The sequence below is a fragment of the Perca fluviatilis genome, chromosome 2, assembly GCF_010015445.1.
Source record: "Perca fluviatilis chromosome 2, GENO_Pfluv_1.0, whole genome shotgun sequence".
NCBI lineage: Eukaryota > Metazoa > Chordata > Actinopteri > Perciformes > Percidae > Perca > Perca fluviatilis.
In genome coordinates this window covers 25964822-25977336 of record NC_053113.1, presented here as the reverse complement: position 1 = coordinate 25977336, position 12515 = coordinate 25964822, and the positions used below count along the sequence as shown (strand labels likewise).

General features: G+C 41.5%; 1 protein-coding gene across 1 annotated transcript in view; it reads left to right on the top strand.

Moving 5' to 3' along the window:
- The window catches only part of pid1 (phosphotyrosine interaction domain containing 1), a 31665-nt gene that overhangs the window by 4879 nt on the left and 14271 nt on the right, over positions 1–12515 (top strand). Inside the window, exon 2 of the mRNA XM_039786667.1 lies at positions 8091–8237. Coding sequence (XP_039642601.1) covers positions 8091–8237 — 147 coding nt within the window. The remainder of the gene's footprint in view (positions 1–8090; positions 8238–12515) is intronic.

Genomic DNA, 12515 nt, shown 5'->3' with positions numbered 1-12515 from the left:
CATATGCATATAGTGCACGGTAACTAAATGCTAGAGGCCAAGAGAGTTCATTGGTCATTGGGTATAGGGTATGTATTTTAGACATACTATACACAGTTTTTTACCTGACAGTAGGCGAATAACGGAACACATTTAAATTGTCCATGTTCTTCTCAGTGGGGCATTTTTTTGTCATTAGCAGATCTGTTTCATGTGCCCTGGCTCCATGTAGACTATTTAAGATGTTGCGGTGGGTTCATTGTTTATGTCGAACAGTTGTTGATGTTTTTACTGCCAGCCAGAAAATGCCACCCCCAGGCTCTGAGGTTTGGGTACTTTAATACCGACTTCCTCCTACAGAAGTAACCCACCAATCACAACATCCGATCATTGACCTTCTCCCTCCCACACGCCCTTGTGCTCCAATCATGGTTAAGAAAAATAGGCTTTCCTCTGCGTAGGGACCTCCCACAGTCCACTCTGCTCAGACATATTTCCCCTCGTAAACTGTCCTGGGATCAGAGAGGGGAGACTGTAAACACATAGAGGGACAGCTTAGAAAGTTACACTGCCCAGTCCTTACCATGCAATAAACTGAAGGAGGTGCATCCTACTTTTGGCTTTAGGTAGTAACTGCCGCCACATGCTGGCTCTTTTCTCACTGGCTAATGGCAGTGGTTTGTTGCCTGTTGTTTTGTAAGCAAAACATCTTGCTCTGGCTTTAAAGGTACCCTATGGAGTTTCTGGCTACTAGTGGCAGAATTGGACAATGTTTTTATGAGCCTGTCCCCATTTGGTGAGTTTCTCGTGTACACACTCAAGGACGCATAAGCACATGGGCGATAGGATACACATTACTGCCAATAGTTTATTCCACTGATCAACAGGTGGCAGTAACATCCCAAGAAACTTAGCAATGCATTAGCAAAAGGTGGGGAAGAGGAAGACTGCCAGCAGGCAAAAATCAAGGGGGTAAACGAGCATCCGGAAAGCGTACCTCCTACGGGGAAATTCTGAGGCTAACAAGCCATCACCTGCCGCTTGCATTCCATTGACTCCCATTCATTTTGGCGTTACTTTGACAGCGAATAACTTTACATCTGAAGCGTTTAAAAACTCTATTTGTCCATTGTTTATTTCTAAAGAAACACAACATTGTATAAAAGGCTCCATTACCTTGTATCTCACGTTATGGGCCCATAGCAGGTGTTTTTATAACCAAGCGACTTTCTGTCGCACAGTAGAGAAATTACAGTCAGGAGAAGCTCGCAGGCAATCGGTGGGGACGTGGAGGCATACAGTCAAGGGAGAAGCCCATAGAGAGTCCATGAAAAGCATCGGAACAAAATATTTCCACAACATTTTGCTCCTGCTCCTACACTCATGGACAGCTCCTACTCACGCTCTCCGTCTCTGCGAAATTCGGAATGATTCAGATTTCTCTTGGCGCAGCCACAAGAAGACTTACATATTTCAGACCGGTTGCTCACGTCACATCTACGTCGTCGAGCTCCGTTTGAGGCTGCGTAAAACGCTCAGCCATCAACGGAAAAGTGCTTCTAATTGACTTCACTGGCTGTGTCCATTTATTTCACTGTCTATGGCAACAATGGATGTGAACCGTGCAGGTTCTGAAATTGGCTTTGCAAATAAATGTTTTCTAGAAGACCTCAAGCATACAACTCATTTTGGTGAGTAAAACTAAATGTAAAAAAAAAAAAGAAAACGCCACAGGGTATCTTTAGGTTTGGTCAGCTAGTATAGGAGGAGCAACGCGCAGCTCAAGGTGTGATGCTTGATGCTCTTACTTACTTGTTTTTCTTCATTGAACATTTGTCCCACTTGGTCATTGAATAAGACTCTGGCTTCTTTTAAAGCTCTGTTCCAAACTAACTGTCCATGTACACCAAATTTCCTGTCCATGTACACCAACTGTGATATGGTGGTAGGGGCCACACTGATTGCAGGCATCACCCCCAAAATTAAACCCCAAGCTGGTAACGGTGATACAAACATTTTCTTTTGTTCCTGGAAACAGTTATAGGATTCTGTTTCTGGACCATTCCTGACTTTACACTTTACAAGATCTGATGCAGTACAGATGACCTGGTAACACACAGTGAAGTTCTAGTGTCTTGCACTCTGCCGACAGACATCTGGTACAGAGCTCTACGCACTCTTTCATCTTCCAGCCCGCTACGTGTGTGTGTGTGGGTCCGTCTATGCAGATGTTTCTGAGACACTGGCTAATGTTGACAAACTGTTTTGGTCTTGAGGTCATCTGTGTTAAGCTCCTAACCATACTTTACAAAACAAATTTTTAGGATGAACCAGTAGCCATCTGTGTATGCAAGGGGTGTATCTTTTCAGAATATCATTGGGGGTGAACGATTCAGAAAATGTCACAATTGGATTCGATATTGATTTTTAGGCTCAACATTCGATTCAAAATCGATTTTCGAGTGTAAATGTAGTTACTTTTCCCATGTGATTGCAGTAGACATACAATAAAAAAAAAAAAAATCAATTCTATGAATTAATTTTGAATCGGTAGAGCTTGAATCGCGATACGAATGTGAATCGATTTTTTTGCACACCCCTAAATATCATGCTTTTTAGCGATGGAACATCTATCCATTTAGCTTCTGGTGGGTTTTTTTAACAATATTTCCAGCTTACAGTTTTCCTTCTGTCATGATCACATCCATATAACCCCTATTTTGTGTCTCAGTAGGTGTAGCAGAGGTCTGTTTTGCAGTGTCTAACCATGAGATTGACCCGAGAACCTCTTTCCTGTAAGAATGCTCCCTCAGGGGGCCAAAAGTTGAACTTACCATCTGTGACCTGCTAAGCTCATCAATGCAGGGGGCAAACTCTCCAAAGCCTGTCTGCTTGATTTTCTCATGGACGTGATTGTTCAGATGTTTTCTTGGTAGGGATGCACCAAAATGAAAATTCTTGGCCCGAAACCGAAAACCGAAAAAGAGGAAACCAAGACCGAAAACCGAAAAACCAAAAAAACGAAAGAAATTATGCCAATTATTAGTACCATTGCATTTATGGCTATGACTGTGTACTAACTTTACTAAAATCAAGGCATTGCAAAAAATTATTATCTTTAATGTGACTATTATGTGCCACTGTTCATCACACCCCCAACCGGCCCGTCAGACACCGCCTACCAAGAGTCTGGGTCTGCCGAGGTTTCTTCCTAAAAGGGAGTTTCTCCTCGCCACTGTCGCAATAGCCACTGCTAATGCTTGCTCTTGAGGGAATTACTGTAATTGTTGGGGTTTTGGAATTTATAGAGTGTGGTCTAGACCTACTCTATCTGTAAAGTGTCTCGAGATAACTCTGTTATGATTTGATACTATAAATAAAAATAAATAAATAAATAAAATAAAAAAATTGTATAAATTAATATTAAAGTTTAATTAAAAAAATATCTTGCACAAATATGGCTACAATCTGATAGTCACATACAGTATATAGTAGCCTAAGAACAGAATAGCTTACCTATTGTTGTTGTTGTTATTATTATTATTATTATTATTATTATTATTATTATTATTATTATTTGAGGCACTTTCTTGCAGGATTTCACTGAACATATCAGACAACGAGGGTGCATGCCCCTCATCTGGTGCAGAGAGACGAGTCTTTTTTTCTGTGCTCTGATCTCCTCCTGCGCCGGGCGCTGCTCCGTCTCCATGCGGGTTCTCCGCATCCATCGCGGCCTGGATCATTTCTCGTGCGCCCTGCTTTATTTCCGCATCCAAGTAATGGTCTTTATAACGCGGATCAAGTACATTTGCGATGAAGTGCAGAGGATCCGAATAGATCTCACTGAAACGTGTGCTGACAGACTCTAAGAGCGTACTTTTCATTGTTTTCACTCCGTGGTCCGTCTCAACCTCTTTGCTTAGGAGACGCTTTGCAGGTGGAACGGATCGGGTACTGACACACGTGCAGGTCGCGGTTTCTGTTTGCGTCATCACAACATTTCGGCCCGTATTGTTTCGGTGATAAAAGTATTTCGGCCGAAAACCGAAAATGCCCTTTTGGGCTATTTTCGGCTGAAAATTTTCGGTGGCCGAATATTCGGTGCATCCCTATTTCTTGGATTTACATATTTTTAAATGCGCATATAACAATTAAGTAAAAGTAAAGACTCTCTGAAAAATTAGCATATGTACTTGTGTTAACGACACATGTGATTTCCAGCGTTAATCAGGAACGTACTTGGGGAGCAATCATTCAGAATTAGCTGCCAGCGATGGGTCTGTGGGATTTGACTTGGTCGTCTGCCCTATTCTAAATATGAATGCTTCTCTCTTAATAAAAAGGCATTAGGCCTATATGTAAAATATTGTGGGATAAAGTTGATTGGAAGTACTGTTTTTTAAGCAAATCAGCTCATTTACAAATATAAATAACAGAATTATTGTAAAAGTTGTAAAAGGAGTCAGTGTGGATGCATTTAGCATTACAGTCATGCAGCAGTGCTAAATATATACATGTAGACTTTTTTAATGTTATGAAAGTGAATGTCATAACTGGCTAACAAATGACCAAATAGTTTGGTTGGATGTACAGCAAGTCCAAATATAAAGAGTGGAAGTAATACAACTTAGTAAGTATAAATAGATGTAACAATAGATTGTAATTAGTAGTAATCAAAGAGGTGTAATTAAAGTGCATGTGGACTGAAAAAAAACCCAGGCCTATCAACAATATATTTTGTTGTAGCTAAATGGGAACTGAAGAATGATAGCAAGTGGTAAGATGTGAAGAAGTCTCATAGTCATATAATCATATAGTTTTTGGATGTATCAAATACTTCAAACATTTAACTTTTTTCATTTATCTGCAAGACGTGGAATCTTTTTCTCATACAAATAAATCTGAATCTGAATGGAATGGAATAATTAGCAGCTGGACTGAGAATCTCAGTGATCGTTTAGAAATGGTCCCCCTGAATCCTTTAACACAGGGGAACCTGGTTTTGAGGAGAAGTCATGCGCTTCATTGACTCAGGCATAAATTGCAGCTTGACACTGACAAGGACATTCTTGGCAGTTGCTGTAAATGTGGGCTACTGTTCAGAAACCAATAAAATCATTAGCCACCTTAAAAAAACAAATTGTGGCTAATTCTGGAACAATCTTGCTCTCATATTTAGTTTTTACACTGTGCTCTCTCCGTATACATTCCATTTTATTTCATCTTGTCGTATTTTTAATAATGTAAATCTGTATTTTTAACCAAAAGCCCTACTAGGGACAAGTGTCGTGAATTAGCTTTGGCTAAAAACACTATGATACATACATCAGATGACTGTTGAAGCTTATCTATGTTTTTTGTATCTGTACCTATTCAAATAAACCTTTTAATAAATGTAAGAATGTTGGTGATAATCCCAGATAGGACCCAAAGAGCTCAGGGCATGGCGTTGAGGACTTGAGGCCAAACAGGGTGTTGGCTGTCACTTATCAAACCCTGGCAGAGTAGTGAAATAGTTTAAAGACCCTACCATTAGATTTCTGATATGTGTGGATTTTGGAGACCCCTCAAGTGATTTATAGCTGGCATTGAGCCATTTGTGTGTATTAGTAGTGTGACAGCTAAATTAATTTGAGGGTGTTATTCAGATGTAAATATACAACATTACATTCATCATGGATTTATGGGTTTTAATGATAGGGAATACAAGTCAATAGATGGTGACATATAAAATGTACTAGATTTATGTAGTATGTATGGAGATCAGGCCCCTGTGTGATTTGCTCAAGTGTCAATCTTAAAACAAGGTTCATAATCCTGAAAGAGGACTATTATTTAGATATTTGAGGTTTTCTTGTGACAGCAGCCATTGTTTAGCATTTAGGTCTGAGGTGTAGACACGACCCTTGTCTTGTAACCAAACCACACTGCCCTGGTGGTGGAGACAGAAAACCGGCCTGGGTCCAAGTTAAAGTCCGAAATAGAATCAATAACAGCAGTAACTTAATGAGGAGACTGTTGGGACTTGAGAAATAAAAAACATAAAATGCAGTATAAATATTATAAATAGAATTCCAGCATTACCCCACAAGTGGCCCTCCGCTCCGCTCAGGCCTTTTGCTCCTGGTGGGGGTGTGGAGGAGTCGGGGAGCCCGCCACAGCCCCCCCCCCTCTCCCCCAACCGCAAGAATGTGAGCCGCTGTCAGGAAGCTGTAAAGTGCTGATGCGGAGGTCAGCGAGCGTTTACACACATGTGGCTTTACTTTCACAGCTCCATCTTGCTTTTTCTGCCTTTCTCCTTCATCTGCTCCTTGTTTTTTCTTGCCTTATCATCCTCTTCTTCCCCCCCCCATTTGGGGAGTTGGTGCTAGGGTTTCTGCTCCAACAGGTTGCGTTTTGTACTGAAGGGCATCATCATAGGAGTGGGGCTATTAGTTGGATGGCACTCATTATTTTTTTGTTTAATGACATTTGTACATAAAATTCCAAAACCTTAAAATAATAGTATTGTTATTGGTAGGGTAGCGGTAATATAATATAGCCAAATGACAGGTATTTGCTGTCAGATTAATGTAATTAAACATGTGTCACAGGCATTGACGAGACAGACTACAAAGCACCAATGCTAGGAAATTTATAAGAATACTCAATAATGTTTTTAATTGAATATGTGTAACATATTTATATTACAATATTCAATGCAGTGGTCTTAAATTTAGAGAATGAACACCAAATCTATTTCTTGAAGTTGATTGAGGATGTTCTACTTGGCTTTGCCAAACAAACCAACACTGAAGATTGATGGCAGCCTGTTTTGGCAGGATTGACTGTTTTCATCGCCTGAAAATGTTGAGCATCTGTTGCATAAAAAATGGATATGGTGCAGGTCCAACACGGAAAACAGCTTTGAAGTGCCAAAGAGAAAAAAACGTGAATGGGAGCATTTGTTAAAAATAATCGGTACTTAACAGAACAATGGTTCATTTTAAAACATATTCTGAGATTTACACTGTATAATAATAAAGGTGAGAAATAAAGGGAATCGTATACAGTTACAAAGTCTACAGTAGTGGCTCTGTGAGGCCGTAAGGCACAGTGATGCCTTAAGGTACACGCTAACAATAACAATGCTAAGTAAGCTATAATGAATCAGAATTAGAATGTTCACCATCTTAGTTTAGCATGTTAGCATGCTAACTTTTAATTAGCAGTAAACACACCTGAGGCTGATGTGATGTCAGTAGTTTTGCAGGTATTTGGTCTAAAATATATAAATAAAAAGATTTGACCAGATGATGCCCCTAAATTAAACATCAGGGGATCATCAAAGTCATCCTCTGGGGACTATGAATGTGTCTACCAAATTTCATATGACAGTTGTTGAGGTGTTTCAGTCTGGTCTGACCATGTCCCTAGCATGGCTAAAAAGTGAGCAAGTCAGAATCAAAGCAGGTAACTACACTTAAATATATTCCGCATGCAAAACCTGTTAAAACTGTGTTGCAAAGAAACAGACAAGTAGGAAATTAATATTAAAAATATCAGATTCAAAGGTAATTGCCCATGTACAAGACATTATATTTGCTACTGCTGTATGATGTTGATAATGGAGGGGAGCTGCAGACACACTGCCCAGCAGACATGCCATATGTCTTTTCCTTAGTTGTGAAAGTACTGTTTCATGAGCTGCTCAGCTTTGTCTTGACTGTTACGAGGAAGCCCTGAAATGCCACGGAGCCAGATCCACCATGTGGTTCTGCTCAGCTTCAGGAAACACTGGCCATGGACTGTAGTATGAGAGCAGGCGGCTCTCCTCCTCCTCTTATTTTGACAGAGGCAGCGAGGGCAGAGCTCCCTTCATCTGCTCTTCACATTCCACTTTCAGCTGAAAAAAAACCTCTCACATCATCTCACTTTAAGCCTTCACCTCCAGTTTTCACCACTGAGATTTCTGATGCTGATATTGTGGAGGTTGCATTTCTTCGTGCCTCCAGCAGTGTTCACAAGGAAACTACAAATGTTAACCTTTAGGCTTATAAAGTAGCTGTGTGGTACTGGTTGTACGTTTGCCTAAAGCACAGTGTGTATACTTCTCTTTTCTCCATCAGCACTTTCAGACCATGCTGAAGACCAAGCTAAATGTGCTGACGCTGAGGAAGGAGCCCTTGCCCACGGTGATCTTTCACGAGCCTGAGGCCATCGAGCTCTGTTCCACCACACCGCTCACAAAGAGCAGGACTCATGCTGGGTACAAGGTAGGGTCACATGAACCTGATAATCCCTAAATCCAGCCCCGTTCCTCAACAGTAAATCTGTAATAGCATTAATAGAACCATAATCCAACTGTTTTTCCTTTTCCTTTTTGGACTTACACGTTTAAAGGTCCCATGGCATGACAATTTCACTTTATGAGGTTTTTTTAACATTAATATGAGTCCCCCAGTGGCTAGAAAATGGTTAAGCAAAATGGTGATAGGTGTAAACCCAGCCCTGGGTATCCTGCTCTACCTTTGAGAAAATGAAAGCTCAGATGGGCCGATCTGGAATCTCCTCCTTATGAGGTCATGAGGAGCAAGGTTACCTCCCCTCTGCTTTGCCCACCCAGAGAATTTGGCCCGCCCATGAGAGAGAGAGAGACATCATGGCTTTCAAACGAGCAAAGTGGCAGTTGGTCAAGGCCACACCCCCACCCTCCACCTTGCCCCCCCCTCTCTCCTCTTCAGTAGCTACAGACACAGAAATGGCACATACTAAGGAAAGCTCATTGTGGGACTGGCTCTAGTGGCTGTAATTCTGCACGAAGGCTGAATTTTGGGAAAGAGATTTCAGATACAGTATTAGGGGACCACTAAGGTCTATATAAAAGCATCCAAAGAGCACCATGTCATGGGACCTTGAATTCATCAACACACGAGTAAAGTTTTTGTGTCTGAATCACATCCTTCGTGTGTGTGTGTGTGTGTGTGTGTGTGTGTGTGTGTGTGTGTGTGTGTGTGTGTGTGTGTGTGTGTGTGTGTGTGATGGGTGCGTTTGTTTTCCTCCTCTCCCTGACTCTTGGTGTCAGATGTAGAGTTTGCTCCAATGAGCTGTTTGACTCGCAGCTGGTCTTCTGTCCTCAAAACAGCTGCCAAAGTAACTGAGTGCATCTTTGTGTAGTTGCCCTCCTTGCGCCACAGCATTGCAAGCATGACAAACAAACTGAGATGACTGTGTGCATATGTGAGACAACGTGAAATGTGGGTTTTGATTTGTACGTTCACTGTTGTTTCTGGTCACGTGCTGTACCATTAACAAGCATGTCGAAAAAGGAGTTGAAGCTTTTCCAACAAACTAAACATTTCATATCTGGCAGTAAAATTTAAGGAGAAAAATAATTCCCTCTAGAAATTATTGCCAAGAAACACACACATGGAACACACAGGCATGTTTGTAGTTGATACAGCTAGTCCTCATCAGCACTTCCCAAAAGGTCCTGAAGTTCAAATGTGAACATGAAGTAAAAGCCAGTAAGACGGCCTTTACTTGCAGAGCAGAAAAGTGAGAGAGATACACATGCAGACACAACCAGCAGGGGTTTCATTGTCTTAAAATCCACACTTAAGGTTGTTGTTGTAGTTAATATATCTTGAGTATTAATATAGGATCTAATGCACTGGAAAATTCAAAAATTCATCTTTAATCCAGGGAATTAAGATGAGACTAAAACGGAACACATCGTCTGTGGTGACATTGTTAAGCTGATGCTTTGTTTCTTACAAAGCTTTGCACCTGTTACTAGAGGATGGATACCCGAACCGAACCAGTCGGGGTCCGACGGGCCGAGCCGGGCTTGGACATATATTTAGAAATGATGTTCGATAAGGCATTGAACATTTTAAATTTAAAAAAGCTTATTATGTAGGTGCGCGCCTGTGTTAACGTGCGCTTGTTGCCCCGTGTGCGCTGATGCACTCATCTGTTGACATATTTCCGAATGCCTTCCTACAGTTGCTTAATAATGTGTCTTTCCACACAAACAAACGTACATGTTGTCATTAATATGAAAAAAAGAACAAGATTTTAACTCGGGTTGGGCTCGGACACAAATATCTTAATGCCTGTCGGTCTCGGGTCGGGTTCGGTTACTGCTCTGTCGGACGCGGGCCGTGCTCGGACAGAAAAATGAGGCCCGATCCGCACTCTACCTGTTACACTGCTCTTCTTGATCATCCTCCTGTCTCTTAAAGGCAGCTGTTATCCAGCCAGGCACAATAAAATCGGGCAAGATTTTGTCGTCTTATGAAGGCTGCAGTAACATTGTGTAAGCAGTATGTCTGTATGTTCAGTGCTTCTCCAACACAAACCATACAAACATAACGGTAACATAACACTCTCTCAAATTCTCATCAATGTTGCATATCAAATGCAACACTGATTGAAATTACATCATGTCTATTTCAGTTGGTAAAAATCTTTTGGGAAAAAATTAGCAATTTTCTAGGGCATTCCAATTTTCTGAAATTCACAGAATATACACTAAATGTCCTGATTGGAAATAAAGCCAACATACTTTCTCTTTACTGTATTTTTCCATAAAACCTACAAAGGAGGAAGGTTGATTGACTGAAATGGACACGTGGCATTAGCTTGAAGATGCTCGACCCACATCTCTCTCTCCCCCATGTTGCTACTGTACATGAGAAATTAAGTAATGTACTGTAAATCGCAACACGTTTTTCCAAATAAACACACACATTTCAAACCTCGGATATCGCTATGCTAGCTACTACATCCCACAAGGTAACCGACGTATTGAGGGTAATTAACAGTCATGCACTGGAAAATGTTTTTAATTTCAGATGGCATCCAGAACCAGCTAACTAGCTGTTTATACAAACTAAACCGTGTAATGATGCACAGTAAAAAAAAAAAAAAAAAGAGAGTAGGAATTAAGGTAGCAGCGACAAAAACAGCAGCCTCTTGTGGCAACCACTGCCATGATAGAAGATAAATATTGTTAATCGTCTAGGTGCACGTTGCACCGAGCAGGACTTGGTATCCTTCTCTGTCTAGTGTGAGTCCCAGCATCCACTCACTGCCTGCTCCTCTTCTGTACTCTCCAAAAGCCATGTTGCCATGGATACCACTATAGCTATTCAGCAGAATTCCAGCCACACAAGAAAATCATTTTCCTCATCTGTAGCAGGCTCCTTATATGAAAGTCTGCATCTGGCTTTACTTTCACAGCTCCATCTTGCTTTTTCTGCCTTTCTCCTTCATCTGCTTGCTTGTGTTACTTCCTGTCTGAGTCGCTACCTGCCTGTCTGCATATCTGACAGCCCACCTGCTTCAGCACACTTGCTTCTAAAGAGACATTATTTTCTTTTCAAGAGAGAAAACTGAGGAAACAATGGTCTCTTGCCCTAGTTCCTGCTTGGCTTTCATATGCTACAATACAATTTGATACCACTTATCCTCATGCAATGTTTTATATCTCTTTCCTTTCTCACCCCTCTCTCCTTTACTCCGGTCTCTCCCAGCCCTGAGTTTTGCTCCCAGTTTACAGGCAGGCAGGAAGGCTGGCTGAGGGCTGCTGTCCCTCTGCCAAAGCTAACAGCTAGCAAGGATGAAAGGCCACCTCTCATTGCCCTGCCTGGCCTGCTGCCGTCAAAGCAGTCCACTTCACATCTTTTGAGAAAATGTCTTCAATGCACTTTACAGCAGTGCCAGCTCCACAGTCATACTTCATGACAAATGATGAAATTACCTTGGACTTTGCTCAAAATACAACTCAGCTCCTTAAGCGAGATTTATGCTTCTGCGTTAAAGCTACGCCATGGCTGCATGCGTACGTACGTGGAGACATGGGCCATACGCCAGACCCTACGCCGTAGCCTGATGTGCACCTCGTGAAAAATGTAACTACATGTTGCGGCGATGCACGTCTCTCGCCCGTGGCGTGGTAGCTTTGCATTTCCCCCCCTTCTCATTTCCTGGTTCAAGGAGAGGGTTTCCTGCTAGAGATTTCCCACCGTGGTCCGAAAGCACAGGGGAGACACTTTGTTTCTCTCACTATGCCTCCAGAGTCTGTACTCGCTCCGAAGCTAAATAAAAAAAAAATCTTGCTTTTTGATGCGCCCCCTTGGCTATACATGTATAGCTTTCACACAGCGAATGAGCACACAAGTGTCTGATTCACGTCCACATTACATTTGTAGCTGCCCAGACTGTAGAAGTATTATCATGTATGTGGAGTGAAAACTTACAACCAGTCATTCACAAGAAACTCCATTAATTATGAAGGAGGTCTTGCTATCAGTCCCTAGAAATGTCATCAGTTGTTCTAAATTGCTCCGCTACTGGATTTTAAAACTGTTATGGCATTGTTTCATCACAAAAAAGGTAGAAAGTTAAAAATAAACGAAAGTCATCAGGCATTGACTAATAGGCCCTTGTCACAGTAGGAAAATTGTAAATGTAAGTAATAAAATTAGAAATGGCTGAATTCCATTTAGCGGCTTCAGTTTTAGGGTCCTGGTATTGTGCATGCTGTC